The following is a 19267-nucleotide window of genomic DNA, read 5'->3' on the forward strand; positions in this document are numbered from 1 at the left end:
CACAGGGCCCAGGACAAGAAACTAGAGGGACTTTACTGAAAATTGAGCAGCCAGCTTGAGACACACTGAGGTTCCCTTCATCTGGTTTTTATTTCCCTGCAAGAACCTATGCTTTAGAAGGACCACTCTGAGTTCTTGTTCAAAAAGCAGACTCTTCAGTACCTCTAATGATTCTAAAAGCAGAAACATTCATAAATGGTCAGTTTCCAGAAAGTAAAGGGGAAAAGCAGTTGGCTTATTATAATGCATAACCAACCTGACATGTCCATGATCTTTTTCACTTTTGTTAGTATAAAACCAATCAGACATGGGTAAGTTATTTGGAAATGGCACACAATCTTCCATTTTGTCCTGGATCTAACTGTTGCCAAGTGCTGCTCTCTTAGAGAATTCTTGAAATGATTGCTACACCACCTCCTGCCCCTGCTATTTTATCCTCTTCCTACTGGAAACGGTGGGGTTTTCCCATCCTGACTGTCCCAGTTGTCTCTGACAGCCCTCTCCTTTGCCCTTTCCCTCCATTTCCCTCAGCTTTCTCATCCATACAAGGGGGACTGTAATATCTACCTCCCAGGGGATATGAAACTGAATGTGTAAATTCTAATAGCTGGTGGGCCACAAACACCTCAGAACTGACAATCCCCATTAAATCCACATACACAAAAATTTTTACCATGGCTTTTCAGGAAATTCACAAATACCTTGAGTCCCTATTAGGGGGAGAATTCTAGTTTAACTGAACAAATATTCTTTTGAACAGCTATAATGTACTAAGTTTTTTTTCTCCACATCAACAATATATGTATTTGTTCAATCCTGGAATACATACAAAACGGTTTCAGAATCACTAGCCCATATCCCCATGATAAAAATAATGACCGAATACTATACAGCACTCTTTGTCTTTAGACTTACAGTCTACAATCAAAACACTGTTTTCTAAAGTTACTTAGTTATTTTCTTTTAAAAATTTTTCCATTGATTGGGGGTGGGGAGGCAGGTAGAGAGAGAGGGAGCGAGAGGGAGGGAGAGAGAAAGAGAGAGAGAGAGAGAGAGAGAGAGAGAGAAAGAGAGAAGGAGAAACATTAACTTGTTCCACTTAGTTGGATACTCATTGATTGCTCCTCTACATGCCTTACCGGGGATTGAACCCATGACCTCAAAGTTCCAGGACACCACTTTTTCCACTGAACTAACATTACCTAGTTATGTCTTTCTCCTGTCCTCAGGGTGGTTATGTTATTTATTTGTAATGCAGTTAAGCATTTGTGTTATTGTTTGTACTCCATTTGGGGTTTTACTCCCATCCTTGTTTTATGCATCTGTTTATTTATCTTTTTTTTGTGTGTGTATTTTTTTTTCTGAAGCTGGAAACGGGGAGAGACAGTCAGACAGACTCCCGCATGTGCCTGACCGGGATCCACCCGGCACGTCCACCAGGGGCGATGCTCTGCCCACCAAGGGGCGATGCTCTGCCCCTCCGGGGCGTCGCTCTGCCGTGACCAGAGCCACTCTAGCGCCTGGGGCAGAGGCCAAGGAGCCATCCCCAGCGCCCGGGCCATCTTTGCTCCAATGGAGCCTTGGCTGCGGGAGGGGAAGAGAGAGACAGAGAGGAAGGAGGGGGAAGGGGTGGAGAAGCAAATGGGCGCTTCTCCTATGTGCCCTGGCCGGGAATCGAACCCGGTCCCCCCACACGCCAGGCCGACGCTCTACTGCTGAGCCAACTGGCCAGGGCCTATTTATCTTTTAAGTATGAGGAACACTAATGTAGTTCTAAAAGTCAAAATCACACAAAAAAGAATACAAAGAGAAATGTTACTCCCCTCTCATTTCCAGTTACCCTATTATTTTCATTTTTTCCCACCATCCATGTAGACAGCCAATCAAATATTAGCTTTTGGATTAATCCTTCTTGTATTTCTTCTTGCAGAAGTGAGAAGACACATATATATTCTTATACACGCCTCTCTCTTCCATGAAAGGTAGCGTGCTCCAGATACTCTTTGCACCTTTTTTCATTTGACAATATATTGTGGAAGTCTCTCCATGTAATTTCCTGGAGCTCCTCATTTCTTTTTTGTAGCTGCACAGTATTCCATTATGTGGATATACCACAGTTTATTCAACCACTCTTCTATGTAAAGAAATTTAGAATATTCCTAATATTTTATAATTACAGATGATAATGCAATAAATAACTGTGTGTACGTATTTTTTATGTTGGAGGTGTATTTTTAGGGTAAATTCCTATTAAGACCTCTGGATCAGAAGACAAGTACATATGCAGTTTAGTCAAATTCTCCTTTGAAAGGGGCATACCAATTTGCATCCCCATCAATATGTGAGACACCTGTTTTCGCAGAGCCAGACCGCAGGAACGTGCTAAGTTTTTGTCGCCTCATGCACTGTGCCTGTGCAGGGACAGGTACATTAAAGACACAATATTCAAAACCATTTCTCAGCTCCTCCACAGCTAAAACCCTGGTCCAGGCCACTGTCGTGTCTTCTCTGGGCTACCACAGTAGTCTCCTTAAAAAAGAACATGCCCTGGGCCCTGGCCAGTTGGCTCAGCGGTAGAGCGTCGGCCTGGCGTGCGGGGGACCCGGGTTCGATTCCCGGCCAGGGCACATAGGAGAAGCGCCCATTTGCTTCTCCACCCCATCCCCCTCCTTCCTCTCTGTCTCTCTCTTCCCCTCCCGCAGCCAAGGCTCCATTGGAGCAAAGATGGCCCGGGCGCTGGGGATGGCTCCTTGGCCTCTGCCCCAGGCGCTAGAGTGGCTCTGGTCACGGCAGAGCGACGCCCCGGAGGGGCAGAGCATCGCCCCTGGTGGGCGTGCCGGGTGGATCCCGGTCGGGCGCATGCGGGAGTCTGTCTGACTGTCTCTCCCTGTTTCCAGCTTCAGAAAAGATTAAAAAAAAAAAAAAAAAGATCATGCCCTGTTAGATCCTTAAAAAAGATCATGGGTTCGATCCCCGGTAAGGCATGTAGAGGAGCAATCAATGAGTATCCAACTAAATGGATCAACTAAGTGGAACAAAATTCTCCAATAGCTTCCCAACTCATTCAGAATAAAATCCAAGCACCTACCTGAGCCAATAAAGCCCTAACAGTCTGACCACTCTCCTACCTACTCATTCTGCTTCAGCCACACTGGCCTCCTCTGTGCTGGTCCTTGCATATTCCGTCTCCCCTAAACACTACTCCACAGATTCCCACATGGCTCACTCCCTTAATTCCTTCAGGACTCTGCTCAAATGTCCTAGGCCCTAGGCCTTTTCCATGAACCTGCTTAGAACAGTGTCCCTTCTCCATCTCATCCTGCTTTACTTGTCTTTAAGACTCTCACCAATACTTGGTATATTGTATATAAATTTGTTTATATCTCGAGTACACAAGTGATCATTTATTTGTCCTTTAGTAGAATGTAAGATACAAGAAAGAAACTTTTTCTTGGTACACAATGAGTAATCAATGTACAGTGGTCTCTCATCTGTGTGTGGGGGGGTTAGGTTCCAGAACCCCCCATGACAGGCAAAAATCTATGAAGTGGTGACCTTATATTTATTTTATTATTTATATATATCGTAAGGCTTTATTTCGATTTAATATTCTTGTAATATGTTTTAATGAATATTTTTATAGTTTTCAATTTTTTAGGTTAGAAAATGCTTATTTTACCACAAAAATAATTAAAATAATAAATATTGATATATAAAAATACCTATATACTGCAAAATCCCGCGATATAGAGAAAAATCCACAATACAAAATTAGATATATACAATTTAAAAATCCACAATACAGTGAGACTGCGAAAAGTGAACCGTGAAATGGTGAGGGACAACTGTATATAAGGTATTTGTTGAATGAATGAAATACAAGGATGACATTTTAGGAGTTTAGAATTTCTTCTTCTTATTGTCTTTTAGGCACAAATAATTCTTCTTCTCCTGAACTTAGTTTGGACTTACCTTTGCCAACTGCTTGACCATTAATCATTACTATCTTGTGAAATTTCTTATTCTGCTATTCTGAATTACTATAGCTTATCTCTTTTTAACTTTTCACTTGCTCATCTATTTTCTCCCAACTGCATCATAAAACCAGGTTAAGACAGTAACAGTGCATTATCCTTATTTTTGTTTCCCTATTTGGCAATTCATGGTGCCTAGATTTGATTAAGGGCTTGATAAATATTTGTCAGCTGTTCAATAGTGATATAAAGTGCTGTTACTTCAAGTGAATAGACAGGATGAAAAAACTGTAGCTGATTAGGATGGGATAAGCTGTAAGCATGCTAAAACAATTACTCTTCCAAAAATGAACCCAACAATATCCCAATTTATCAGGAGAGAGGAAAGGAGAGAGAATGGCTATCTCTGAATTGCGACCAGCTACTACCTACATCCCTCCTTAGCTCCTAGAATGTTGTTCTGTCCCTTTTCCTACAACTAGACAGGACAGCACCTAAAAACAACTTCTGATGCCTACTTCCTAGAAGTCTTCATGGCTCTAGCTGAGATATCTGTGCTTTCTGAACACCCCTATACTTGGAAGATGAATTTTCTGGCAATGAAACTCTATCCCTAAACTCTGCGCAAGCAGCTAAGGAGCCGGTGAAGGAGGCAAGGAGTTTCTGAGACTCGGTTTCCTCCAAGCAGACGACAGCCTGAGCTGACTCAGAGGGAGAAGCCAGCCACTGCAGATTCGCAAGTGTGGACTACAACTTGAAGACCAGCTACTAACTGACCTCTTGGTGATGTTGTATCCAGTGAGACCAAACCAGAACAAAATCTCCATATTATCAGGAATCAATGCCCATTTACAAAAGGAGTTGTTTGCAAAGCAGTCTGATACAAAAAGCCAATGTGACATAATGGTCAAGGCCCTGCAGTGGGAGATACTGACACGTGCAAAGACAGTGAGTAATGGCAAAACCACTGTCACACATCATACCAGCTGTACTTATTCACATAGCAGCTGTAATTTAAAACTCACTCTCAAGCTAGAAAAGGAAGTGTGGTAAGTGGCTGAGGCATTTTGGGTCAAAAAATGTGATGGCTTTCAATGTCTACATGTGGCCATTCTGAGGTAGAAAACATTATGGGAGCAAATAAGATTTTATTCGTTTTCTGAGAATGTCAGGATGGGAATTCAATCTCTATGCTTATTGTTCAAAGAATTCCTGGACGTTCTTCCCAACTTTGCACAAATATGGGCAAGGCTAGTATCCCGCTTACCATGTCTGCTGATAAACCGGATACAGCTTTCTACCACCAGAGGAATTGCTTGGCTGGAATCCTGAAAAGCCAAAGAGAAACGCAACGTTAGGATCTTTAAATAGGGATAGCCTAGGGTCAGAGAAATGGGCCAAACTATGAGGAACTTGCCTCAGCTGGATCAGTGGCTGGTCTAAAGAGAAGCATCCGAGCTGCCTGGCAAGCTCCAGAGCACATACACAGCTATCTACTTGGAATGCCACACAAACGCCTTAAACCCAGCATGTCCTACATGAAACTGATCATCTTTTATCCCAAATCACTTCTCTACCCCCAGCCATCCAATCAATTAATACATTTTGTCAAGTTTGCCTCCTAAATATCACTCAAATCCATTCCCTTCTCTCCCTCTCTAGTGCCACCAACCCAACCCAACCCATTAATACCTCAAGTCCCATCCTTGCTGTCCTCCAAACCATGCTCTCCTTCCATTGTATAGTGGTTAGGTGATCTTTAAAAGTGTACATCTGATTGTTTTCTCTCTAGGATAAATTCTTTCAAAGACTCCTTGTTACTTTCTTTATATAGCCTTGCATGTCCAGGGTCCTGCTTTTGCCTTCAGCTTCATCTCCTTCTGCTCTTCCCCATCTCTCTGTTCCAACCACACTGGGCTTCTTTTTGTTCCTCAGGGAAGTCCCCTTGCCTACGGCTTTATACAAGCTGCTCCTGCAGCTGTAATGCTCTCCTGAGCCCGGGCCCCGCTCATTAGTTTCAGTGCATAAACCACACTTCCTCAAGGTTGCTTTTCCAGACTGCCCAGGTGAAGTCAGGGCCTATCTACAGGGTCTCAGTACCTTGAAGTTGGCCTTCACAGCAAAGATTGTGACTTAATATTTATTTCCATTTCTCACCACTGTGGCTTAAGCTCTACAGAGCAGACCCTATGTCAACTCTTGGGTGTCTAGTGCTGGCCATGATGCTCCCACATAGTGGGTGCTCAATTAATGTCAGTTGAGGGTATTAGAATTAACCACTGGGAGCATCAGATTGGGAGTTTATTTGGTATAAAAGATAAAAAAAAACCACCCCAACTCTTGGTAATAGTGCCAACTAATTGGTATTAAGCAAAGAAGCAAGCCCCTCAGATTTCAACCTTTGCTCTGTCACTTTGCTTACAACCCTGGAATTTATATATTTAACTTCTTTGGGCCTCAATTTGGTATCTGCATACTAGGGAGGGCACTGGTGGTGAGGGGTGTAGTATTCCTATTGGCACATGAACACTGTATTTATCACTTACAGAGGAATTTACAGATGTGTTAGGCCATGTACTAAGTGCTTTAGATGGATTGGTCCTGGTAACAATCCTATAGGGTACATATTACGATTATCTTCATTTGACAAATGAGGAAATAAAGGTCTAAAGAGGTGCAAATAGCTGCTTATGGTGACCTCGCAGGTAAGTGGCAGAACCAGAATGCAAACACAGGCAGTCTCCTTCTGAGACTGAACATTCCTCTACCACCTATACTGCATCTTAGGAGCTCACCAAACACTGCCAGGTGCAAATGCCAAATATTGCAAAAAACAAAAACCAGTATGGTTTTATAATGCAGCTAAACACACAACGATTCAGCCATGGGGAAGGGATCAGGTAGAGGGGTCCCTAAACCTAGTTTAGAAAAGACTATAGATGTTTAGGATAGAGACTACACCCTCAAGTGTAATGGGACCTGTGGCTTCTGCCCATTTCACAGGTTGGCCTGTGCCCTCCCTTGGCTCTGAATTTCCAACTCTAACCATGAGCTTGGCCACTTCAGGGAAGCAGCTGGGCCTCACAAAAAAGCCCGGCCGAGAGAACTCCCAGGCTTCTCTGGAACCCAGAGTGCTGCCAAAGGGGGTAGTGTGTGGGCAAGGGGAAGCCACAGTCAGGAAGGTCTCAGTGGCCTAAAGCTCATCTTTCTGACCCCAAACCCCTCTGCTCTCTCCAGCTTTCCAGCTGCAGTAGCCAATGTCTTCCCTCTTGCTGCCATCACTGACTTCTGCCAGTCAGCCCAGGCTGATCATAAGAGGAAAAATCCTTGTCAGTTCTTCCAGACTCTAATAAAAAAAACTATTTCAAAACAAAACCAAACCAAAAACCCATTTTTGGAAGTCTTACATTTACAAATGTTATGTATTTTTATTTATAAATAGTAGCAGCAGTAATAATGAGGATAGTGATATGAAAGAGTGTAAAATTTTGTGGTCCTAGATTTATAAATAAAGACCCAAAGTGAGGGACCCTGAAGCCCATAAGTTGCTGGTTTCAACAAGTTGAGTGCAAAATTTTGCCTAGGTTTTCAGGAAATGGAATATCAATGGTAGTTAAAGGCAAGTATATAGAAAGCAAAGATCAAAGATATTGACCTGCAAGTTCATGGTTAACAGTAGTATGTCAGAAGTAGCCCAGAGGATTAATCTTTGGACAGACAAGAGTGAGCCAGAGATGACCTCTCCTCTGCAGAAGAATATTTTCCTGGTCCACACCACTTCAATGGCACCTAAAACAGAGTCCAGTGGAAGCATAACCTGGACAAAGTCATGAAGGCTTCAGGCCCTTCTAAGGGTCCCCAAGACCCTCACTTCACCATCAATTTTGCACATAGCTGACCAGGCAGTGCCTCTATGTCTTCTTTTTTTTTTTTTGTATTTTTCCGAAGTTGGAAACGGGGAGGCAGTCAGACTCCCGCATGCGCCCGACCGGGATCTACCCGGCATACCCACCAGAGGGTGATGCTCTGCCCATCTGGGGCATTGCTCTGTTGCAACCAGAGCTATTCTAGCACCAGAGGCAGAGGCCACAGAGCCATCCTTAGCGCCCGGGCCAACTTTGCTCCAATGGAGCCTCGGCTGCGGGAGGGGAAGAGAGAGACAGAGAGGAAGGAGAGGGGGAGAGGTGGAGAAGCAGATGGGTGCCTCTCCTGTGTGCCCTGGCCAGGAATCGAACCTGGGATTCCTGCACGCCAGGTCGACGCTCTACCACTGAGCCAACCGGCCAGGGCCTCTATGTGTTCTTATTCAGTGCTAGTCTCTCCTTTTCATCCTCTTTCCTTCTTCCAATGTTAGAATCCATGTCAGTTAAATTTTATTTACAATTTCTGTGGACTTTTAATTGCAGGGTTACAAGGGGTCTTTAAGGACAACTGGGCCAAATCCCCATTCAATCAGATTAAGAAAACTTTAAACCAAAAGTAGAGAGAGAAAGATAACAGGCATAACTGGAAATGACAGTACAGCAGAAGTCCAGTGATTTGCAGGAGTAATCAATCAGGAAGGTAGACAGATAATGTCTAAATAATTCATTGTTTGGCATAATTTCTCATGAGTTATAGAGTTAGGATTTTTGCCAGTTTTATTTGTTATATTTCCATTTTCACCAAGGGAGAAAATACCTCTTGACAACTGATTGGATGTGGGTAATGAAAAGAAAAAAAGCACCAAAGATAAGATTTGAGACTCTGGGGCTGTGAAGAATGGCGAGTCTCAGTTAAAAGAACTAGAGAAGTTAGGGGAGGTGCTAAGGAAGTTAAAACACGGTGGGGAAGGTGAGCCCTGGCCGGTTGGCTCAGCAGTAGAGTGTCGGCCTGGTGTGCAGGAGTTCCAGGTTCGATTCCTGGCCAGGGCACACAGGAGAGGCGCTCATCTGCTTCTCCACCCCTCCCCCTCTCCTTCCTCTCTGTCTCTCTCTTCCCCTCCTGCAGCCGAGGCTCCATTGGAGCAAAGATGGCCCGGGCGCTGGGGATGGCTCTGTGGCCACTGCCTCAGGTGCTAGAATGGCTCTGGATGCAACATAGCGACGCCCCGGATGGGCAGACCATCACCCCCTGGTGGGTGTGCCGGGTGGATCCCAGTCGGGCACATGCAGGAGTCTGTCTGACTGTCTCCCCGTTTCCAGCTTTGGAAAAAATGAAAAAAAAAGAAAAGAAAAAAACAACAACACGGTAGGGAAGGTGAGCAGATTGATGCTGAGAGTAGAAGGTGCTGTCTTGACTCTTAAGCAGTTAGCAGTTAGATTCAAGACTCAGTATTGTGGAACAAGTGGATGTTAAGGAACAAAGTGACAGGGAGAGACTATGGAGAGAAATCAGAAGAGGGCCGGCCACACACTGAGGAAATATCTATATTTAGAGGACTGTAGAAAGAAGGTCCAGCAAAGAAGATATGGAAGTAACAGGGAAGAGGAAATGTTGGGCTGAAAGGAATTTGGAAGCAGCAGTTGAGGCATCTCTTTTTGAAGAAAAGTTGGGGATGGTCTGAACCTAGTCTTTTTTATTAGGATCAAAAATGACTGGAACTCATTAGGGACCCTCAAAAACAAAAGCTACCAGGTTCTTCCTCTTGTTTGCCATAAGCAAATATTTCTTCCTTGCTTACTTACACAAAATCACTCATCATCCAAATTACTTCCTACTTACCTTCAGGACTATCTTAGGAAAAAACGCTTTATTAATCCACCGTTAGATTTGAGCTGCTGGACAAAATTGCGGCAGGAGAATGAAAACAAGGTCTAATTTGACATGGCTGTTGGTGTATCCTGGAACTCTTAGCAAATCTAGCATTGGGCAAACATGCTTGGCCCGAAACTGCTTAGGTGTAGCGGGATGCAAACCAGATAGTGCCATTCCCCACCATGGTAAGTCTAACCAGATGTGCAAACCACCTGCCAAACACTGGTTCCCAGTGCAGTCTGGGAAGCCCTGGTACATATACTCCATCTATGAGTAGGAGGCCCAGTTTCAATCCAGGAACTGAAAGGAACAAACTCCAGGTTCAAACCTTTTCTCAAGTGTTGAAGGGAAAAAAGACTCGCTCTCTCCTTAAGAGATTCACCTATTAATTTTAAATGCACTAGGTTATCCCTGGGAGTCACTCATTTCTCTTTAGTTTTGAATGAAATTATGGGAGAAAAGAGAAGAAGGAAAAAAATTAGAGGAACAAGAGGAGAGTTGCAATGAACTTTTTTATAATTTAAAAAATGTGTAATTGTATCCCATGGTATTCTCATTAAAATGAAATTCAAAGTAGAGAAGGGAAAAACAGAAACCAGCAGTGACAGCAAAGCTAAGAAAAGAGTGGACTATGTCATCTGAGTACCCAGCCAGCCAGAGCCCTCAGATGGGCTGAAGACCCCGCTGGGGCTGCCGACACCACAGAAACCAAGGGCCTTCTATATTCGATTATCTCCCTGTGGCAATAGCCACTGTGAATTACCTAAAATGATTTTTTAAAGCCTGAATCAGCTTTCCCCTGAGTAGGTACAAAGACATTTCAGCTCTCTCCCAACCTCCTCCCTGCTAACTGCCTACTGCATAGCTGGTATGAGCTTTGGAGATATAAAATCATTTCAACATCTGCCATAAAGAATAAATTAGGGGCCCTGGTTGGTTGGCTCAGTGGTAGAGTGTCGGTCTGGCGTGCGGGGGACCCGGGTTCGATTCCCGGCCAGGGCACATAGGAGAAGCGCCCATTTGCTTCTCCACCCCCCCCTCCTTCCTCTCTGTCTCTCTCTTCCCCTCCCGCAGCGGAGGCTCCATTGGAGCAAAGATGGCCCGGGCGCTGGGGATGGCTCCTTGGCCTCTGCCCCAGGCGCTAGAGTAGCTCTGGTCGTGGCAGAGCGACGCCCCGGAGGGGCAGAGCTTCGCCCCTGGTGGGCGTGCCGGGTGGATCCCGGTCAGGCGCATGCGGGAGTCTGTCTGACTGTCTCTCCCCGTTTCCAGCTTCATAAAAAAAAATTAAAAATAAATAAATAAATTAGGAAGTCAAATCTGCTATTGTAAAAAATAATTCATTAATTTTCTAAAACAAGCCTAAGTACTGTTTAGACTATCCCTTGATGCGGACTATCCATCCACTGCTTTCCAAGATCTTTTTCCTAATTCGGGGATGATTTTAATACAACACTGAAGACCATGCACAAAATTGTAGTTCAGCATCTCTTGCCTATCAATCCTCGACCAGACTTATGTTTGCATTTTTTAGGATGTCTTAGAAATATACCTAGGATAACTATGCCACTAGAAACAAACAAAAATCTGCAAACTTAAAACAAGAGTGCCTGGTCTAGGTGATCAGCCGCTGCGTGTTTCTGTCATATTGGTACATCTGTACGAAGTGTGAGGCCCCTTTCAACGGCCTTCTGAAGGACTGACACCAAGAGCAATTCTGAAACAATTTGCCACAGTCAAATCAAATCTCACTATGTAAAAGAAATAAATCAGAAAGATCATGGCAATTCCAACTAAACAAGCTAAATCGATGAAGATGCCACAATAATAAACATACTAAGACTAAATGGTACATTCCAAACATAGGCATGAAGTCCGAAAAGTGTCTGTCTTGCTTACAGTGGAGTTCCAAAAATGTGAGTTGTTCTCATTTTCACACCAGACCAGCCTGGCCCTTGCTGGGCTCTTACCTGCTTCCTCACGGTTGAGCTACGCCTGTGGTTGACCCCACCAGATCAGCAAGGACCAATACAGCAAGAGGGAGGAAAAAGAAAAAGGAGTTAAAAACAGTCTGTTTGGTGGTTAATGAATAAGTCATATTATTCAGGTAAGACCCAGAAATGGCAAAGAGACTTGATAAGTTCTTATCAAGTTTCCAAATAAAGCCCATTAAAGCTCTTTTCACAAACGCACAGAGGTCGCTGTTTTTAATGTCTGCCCCATTCAAAATCAGAAAAGGAGGAAATTGGTTCAATTTGCAGTACAAAATATTTGTGTTCACAATTTGAAGATCTCTCTGCAAGCAGACACTAGTAAACAGCAAAGGAAGCTACATTTCTCTCTTGGAAATACTCTCGGAAAAGGGAGTGGTTTTTCTGAAATTTAGAGGCTTGAGTGTCCAGATTGCAAGCAACCTTGGTGATTTCAGTGGTCGGCAAACTCATTAGTCAACAGAGCCAAAAATCAACAGTACAACGATTGAAATTTCTTTTGAAAGCCAATTTTTTTAAACTTAAACTATATAGGTAGGTACATTCCTTATGGAGGTAGCGCCCGCACGTGGTATTTTGTGGAAGAGCCACACTCAAGGGGCCAAAGAGCCGCATGTGGCTCGCAAGCCACAGTTTGCCAACCAGGGCCAGGTCAATGCTTTTCAAGCTGTGTTTTGCCTCAGATCTGACTCAGAGGTGCAAGGCCCCCAGCAAGGAGATGAGCACTGCTTGGCTGAGTGAAGGTAGGGACCAGAGCACGCCTCTAGGGCTCCCTCTGCCCTTGTGTTAGGTTGCCCCTGATGAACCTCTTAAGAGTCCTAGAGCTTCTTAGATCTTGTGGAATAATGCTTTTTCTTGTCTTATAGATAGGAAAACTGGAGTTCAGAGAAGGAAAAAGAGCAGCCCAAAGTCACAGAGTGAAATTCACAGGATAAAGAAATTCAACTTATACCAAGACTATACCACCAAGAAAATATATTCCACTGAATTCTATTACCCTGGTCCCTCTAGTCATCAAGATTAATGGAATCTTTATTGTAATCCACAATGACAAAACGATGAAAGCCAAATGAAGCTATTTCTAAATAACGAGCCTATAATCGTAAATGGCCTCATGATTATTGTGTGTGTTGGCAGATATAAGTGGTTGATATAATGGGCTAACCCAGGGTCTCTAAGGAGTCCAGCCCATTAAAGCTCTTTCTCCAGTTATATCAGCACATTTTTAGGCAACTGAGAACTGTTGGCTGAATGAATGCCTTGCTCTCCGCCAGCTCACAAATTTTTTCATAGCAGTTCCATAACTGGGAGGGAAAATATTTGGCTGGGGTGGGGAAGAAAGGCAAGGTGGGGAAAGATTGGGAGGGTTGCATACTTGTATATCAGGCCAGGATTTCTACCAATGCTGCTTGGCAAGCCAATGCAATGTAGTATTTCATTATCCAACAATAGTCATTAAAAGGGCTGTCACCTTTTCCATGCATGAAAAAAAAATCTGAGATCAAATGCTATCTCCTGATCTTCCTTCTCAAGGTTAGAGACTTCCCAAAACTCATATGTTTAAGTCTAGCAGCTAGGATTAGGTTGCCATGATGCTCCCTCTAGAGTTGAGCATGTTTTGGAATCTCTAGGGCTGTTTTAGCAAATGATAACAGAACCCCAGTTTTGCTCGTCTTTCCCTAAAACAAATCAAGACCAATTTCCATTTGGGGCTTGGTAGGGTCAGCAAGGCAAAGAGAAAAAGCAACTCTTGCCCTAGGCCACTCCTTTGCAAAGCCAACCAATGCTTTGCAACTGGACTCTTTGGCTCTTTCCCAGGTTGGAATCTACCCACAGGCTTCTGTTCCTCTCTCCCCAGGTGTCCCAAGCCACACCTACCTGGCCAGATTGCAATCTGTCCGCTGACCTGTTGAAAAGGCAAACACAGAGAGCACACATTGAAGCAGAGGGGTAAAAGAGTGAGACCTGCTTCTAGGAATCACGATGTCTACCCATCTCCCCAGAGGACCACTGCCAGTATCAGTGGGCAAGGGCTGTTTTTGATACTTGCTCCCAGCCCAGTGTTGTCAATATCCCTAAACCCTAGGTTTGCCAATTCTACTTCCCAGTGGGGTGGACTTAGGGGAACAAGAGCAAGGTAGATCATAGGTTAGAGGACATAATATCAGAACCTTCCTGTAGATGAAATTTAGCTTCTCTTTGTGTGTGTGTGTGTGTGTGTGTGTGGTGAGGAGGAAGGCACAGTAAAGATATGGCAGTTCTAGTTTTAAATTCATACTAAATTCTCCTATTACATTGGGCAGGGGTAGCAAGGGAAAAATGAGATTTAATGCTGATATTGTTATTAAGCTGTGGTTCTCAATCCAAGAGTGGACTTTAATATTAAGTTTAATGGGTTACAGCCAGTTTTTAAAAATGGAAATGAAAATCTCAACGTTCATGAGAATTATTTTTATGTTTTTAAAAAATATATCTGCATGTGTGTACGGGCCATGATATAATCTATGTTGGTTTCTTTGGGTCCAGAGTTATCCAAGCTTGATCTGTATTAGACCTATGTTAGATAAACCAGAGAAAAACCAAGCAGGCGTTGAATGGCTAAGCTCCTACACTCCTCATCCGTGCTCCTGGAAAGGTAACTCCAAGGCCTGAGAGAGCAGAGCCTTTAAAGGCTGCTAATTGTTGATTACAGTTCAGCTTATCTTGAGCAACACCCTCCCCCACCCCTAACAGCCTCTCATTACTAAGGTTCGGCTTTCATTTGCAAAAAATATTATTCTGAGCCATTATTTTAAACATCTGGCCCATTTCAATTCTGGAATATTCATACACATCAATTATCCTCTGTGGCAAGAACAAGGGTCTCTTGTGATATGGTGACAAATATATACAGAAGGCAGGGACATGATGACTTGCACACAGTAAGATCTGCAGCTATTTTTTTCCTTATTGCTAGAACTTGTCATATTCAGATGAAGGCTGTCACCAACCTCGGCCCATCCACAGTAGCACTTTTGGTGCTTTTATGTGTGTATGTGCAAACCCATTCTCTCACACACACAGCCCCCCCCCCCCACACACACACACACTCCTGCAGGCCCTGTTCCCATCTCACTCATGGGCTATGCTTCGATTATCTTGGCAAAAAGAAATCATGGTTATAACTTGCTTCAAATCGTTCTGGGCTTTCTTTCCTCTGATTCCCCACGGAGCAATCTGATAACTCAAGAGTAAAGATTTTCTATAAGCAAAGTTTGGATCTCAATGCCCAAACTTGTTCAGCGTGAGTCTCTTGGGTGGTACGGAGGAAAGAGAACATAAGTTACCTAACAGGCTTTCTTCACATAAAAGAAAATGCCAAACATCCCAGATCAAAAACTTAAAAATAAAAGAATCACCTTGGGGGAACTTGTTGAGGGCAGGAGAAGGATAGGGCAATAAGGGTGGGTAGGAGGCTCTGTTAGGAAAAGCAGGGCTCTGATTCCTAGGGCCCATGAGCCAATGAATATTACACTTCCCTATACTCTGCAGGGTGTCTGAAGAGTGCTCAGATTTTATTTACAATGTTAGACCTTTGTGTCAGTGCAAGCTTGCCTTTCACTGGTGTTACCACATATGCCCTGCAGGTTCTTATTTCCCATCTCTAAGGGAGATTAGTAGGGCAGGGAGGAGGGGCCAGCATTCAGAGGCATCCCCAACCTGGGAATCCCATTAATCAGAGGATGCAGAGAGACCTGGGAAAAATGCCAAGAACCCCAGGGAAACTTCTCTTTCAACCTTTGCCTTCTGTTTGACAGCTGAGGAGAGAAAGTCCAGAGTGCCAGTCCCATTCTTTGCCTTGCTACTTCCCAGGGTCTGGTTAAAATTATCCTATGAGATGAGACAGTCAACTCAACACCTTGCCTCAGCATGGCCAACACAGAGAGAGGGCTGCCATGTGGCATCAGGACTGCTCAAAGCAGACGGACACCGAGGTTCTACCCTGATACTACAGAAAGCAGCAGTCTGTCCATCACCTGTGCCTTTGAGAATTCTTCCCTCCCCTCCCCTCCCTTCCCCTCCTCTCCTCTCCCCTCCCCTCCCCTCTCCACAGCTGGGAAGCCCATCTTCCAGCTCCCTACCTTCTTGCTCCAGCCTCAATACTGCCACAGAGGTACTGAAGTTTTCACAAAGTGTCTAGAGAGTAAGTAACTCATTGGCCCCTTACCCTAGTCATGGAAGAGGAGGCACAGGAAGAGGACTGGGTACAGAGCAGGCACGCTCCATTTAAACAAATAGATGATGCACATTACTGCTTCATTAAGTGCTGGCCTTTTCCCATTACTCAAGCAGTTATCTGGGGAGTGTTTCCACATCCAACAGGCTGGGAGTGATGCATTCTCACCACCAGATCAGCCTCACTTGGCTTAGGGTGGAGGCTTAGCAATACAGCCCAGGGCTCAGCCTTCACCTCAACACCAAACCTCCAGCAGAGCCCCACACTCACTTTCTCCCAGGGTTTTCTGCAGAAGGTCGTGCTTCGCTTGCAGTTTGGTGATGAGGTTCCTGCCCTCCAGGTACTCTTTCATTTTCTGTAGGGAAAGAGGAGAAAGATCAGACTCCTGAAGAAAAAAGAAAATCACAGATGTACAATTCCTTTTTGAAGAGGGCATTTGATTTTTTTACCTAATTTTGACCAGGTCCATTTTTTATTTCTTTACGGCCCTGAACATCTGGATAGCTGCTGATTTTCATGGGTACTCCACATTGGCCAGTTAAAGAAAGAAACTGTCTCTTAGAGCCCCTCATCCATCTCTTCCAGTTCCAATGGGAAGAGCAGGGAGTGGAGGGACTCACTGAGCCTCAGTCTTACTAGGGTGAGGACACCCATCTGCCACTGGTCACCTTCACTGAGATCCAGCCCCACCCTGCCTCCCTGCAGGGTACATTCCAACACACCAGGAACAATGCAATGGCAGGCTCAGCCCCACCCCAGCTACAAACCTGCTTGCACAGCATCTTTGTCTGAGCCTCAGCCTCCTCCTCCATTGTGCATGGAGTCTTTATGGAACGCCTGGGATTTCTGCGCATTCAAGAGGTAGGGTGCCCCCCTGCCGCAAATACACATGCTGGCAGTTCCAAACACAAGATGAGATTATGGAAATGCAATTCCAAAATCTGCTCTAACAGTCAAAATATGATCGCTGTGCTGCATTTTCTGATTTGACCTCTTTCACCTCGTGTCTGCCCAGTGAGAGACTAGATTTCCCTGGACAATTCTTCAAATCTTCGAAACAACCCTATGAGCTATTATTATGGTTATCCCCATTTTACGAATGAGGGCACTGAGATTTGGAGAGATTAAATAAATTGCTCAAGGTCAAATAGCGAGTGAGTGGTAGAGCCAGTATCCAAACATATGTAGTTTTAAAATACAGTGAGTGCATTAACCATTATGTTAACATGACCTCATTATAGTACCAAGCAGGAAAAAAACCCCAAAATTGCATAGTATTAATTCTTTGTAGATATGTAGCTAATTAGGAGTTTTTAGAGCACGTTAGACATATTCTCTCATTTGACTCTCACAATAACTCTGTACAGCACATCAGGGAAGGCATCACTATTTTTTTGTTACAGATGAGATGATCTTGGGTAAGAGGATGTCAAAAATAAATGCTGATAACTGCAAGCCAGTCAGCGGAAGTGCCAGGCCTGGATCCCAGGCCTTTGGCCTCTCAGCACAGTGTCTTCCACACTCTGTCCAGCCGCTCACAGGACCTTTGTTTCCCCCGACTGTCTCCACTGCCACAGCTCATTTGCTGGGTGGGGTCATCCAGTGGTGGGATTCAGCCGGTTTGCACCAGTTTGGTAGAATTGATACCTAATTTTTTGTTGAGTTCGGTGAACGAGTTGTTAAAATGGCACTTGTATTCAGGGTTCTCTCTAAGGTGGGCGCCTGGGCAGCCGCCCAATGTGGACATCACAAATTGACATTCTTTACTCTTTTTTAACGTTTATCTGTGCAACAGCGTATTCTAAGCACCCGTAGTAATGTTCACTCCGTCCACAGGTGAAAATAATTGCAAGCGAGGATGACAATCAAGAAGCAATATGGCAATATCTTTTTTTTTTTGTTTTGTTTTTTGTTTTTTGTTTTAATTATTTTATTTTATTTTATTTATTCATTTTAGAGAGGAGAGAGAGAGAGAGGAGAAGAGAGAGACAGAGAGAGAGAAGGGGGGGAGGAGCTGGAAGCATAAACTCCCATATGTGCCTTGACCAGGCAAGCCCAGGGTTTCGAACTGGCGACCTCAGCATTTCCAGGTCGACACTTTATCCACTGCGCCACCACAGGTCAGGCCCAATATCTTAAATAAGAGTTTTATTGTTTTTTGTCAGGTATTATTTAATATGTTTCATTAATATAAATATTTTAAAACTCTTCTAACATAATCTAGTTGTCTGTACCTCTTCATTGTTCTTATTTAAGAATTAAATGCATGAAATAATAAATTACCTTTTGGTGTATCTTTTTTTATATTTAAAACGATCATTAGGGCAGAGAACCAGCTGTTAAATTATTTGAATCCCACCACTGGGGTCATCTACACATGTCTGAACTCAGAGGCAACAATGACAGTGCTTCCCTGAGTGTGATCCATGAATCACTGGTTATATGTAACATATCTGAGGGGCTCAGTGAAAAAACATTTTAAATGATAATAGTTCTGTCTTTCTTTTAATGTATTAAGCAAATGGTATAATTATATATCAAGGCTTTGATGTTATGGCTATTACCACTTAGGATGAAGGCAGAAAGAAAAGATGAAAAAATGTGAGTTACTTTTACTTTGTACCTTTCTGTGAGTATAAACTTTTAAGAAAGAGAGAGTATTTCTTTTTTCTCTCCCCTTCTGTTTCTCTCATGTAAAAACAAAGGAAAAACCCAGCTTTCCATGGGAGGCCTTCCTTAGCCCTCCCAAGCTCACCCAGATGCTTCTGATAGCACCTTCACAAAGCTCCGTGACGGTACTTCCCACACAGCTCTGCCATGGAGGGGTTAGTACACATGTCTTCTTCTCGAGACTGCGTCTTCCTTATGGTCACAGACCACGACATTCATTACTCTTGGCATCCCTGGTGCTTAGTACTGTGCCCAGGAGATAGAAGACACTCAACAAATGCTTGAGGTATGAGTAAATAAATGAATAGTCTCACTCTCTTCTGGACAGAACCTTCTGCAGCAGTCACAAGCCAAGCCTCCAAGTGAGCCCCACTCTCTAAATTAAGTATAAAATACACAAAAAATAAGCTCTATACCAAATCATTTCTCGTTTTACTCAGGACCTATTTATTCCCTCTGCTCCTTTGGGCTTTTGCATGACAGCATCTGCATGAAATAGGCTTCTTTGTCACCTGCCCCTTTCCATCTGCTCCAGCTGTCAGCTCACCTGCTGTCAGTCTTCCCTGGGTGATATCTGATCCCCACCAATGCCTAACTGTGAGGTTTGGATCGTCCTTCAGGGCTCAGAGGTAAAAAACCTACAGGGAAAACATCCACTGCTAACATCTGAATCCTCAAAGGCC

The 19267-nt window shown here is 43.9% G+C and overlaps 1 protein-coding gene across 6 annotated transcripts in view; it reads right to left on the minus strand.

Moving 5' to 3' along the window:
- Nucleotides 1-19267, minus strand: part of SRGAP2 (SLIT-ROBO Rho GTPase activating protein 2) — a 275486-nt gene that overhangs the window by 31669 nt on the left and 224550 nt on the right. For all 6 annotated transcript variants that reach the window (XM_066361906.1, XM_066361905.1, XM_066361907.1 and 3 more), the window contains exons 11-14: nt 16185-16269; nt 13577-13604; nt 11678-11702; nt 5242-5302 (exon numbers count right to left, since the gene is read on the minus strand). In XM_066361906.1, the coding sequence (XP_066218003.1) occupies nt 5242-5302; nt 11678-11702; nt 13577-13604; nt 16185-16269 (199 nt within the window). The remainder of the gene's footprint in view (nt 1-5241; nt 5303-11677; nt 11703-13576; nt 13605-16184; nt 16270-19267) is intronic.

This window comes from Saccopteryx leptura, chromosome 2 (genome assembly GCF_036850995.1).
Source record: "Saccopteryx leptura isolate mSacLep1 chromosome 2, mSacLep1_pri_phased_curated, whole genome shotgun sequence".
Taxonomy (NCBI): domain Eukaryota; kingdom Metazoa; phylum Chordata; class Mammalia; order Chiroptera; family Emballonuridae; genus Saccopteryx; species Saccopteryx leptura.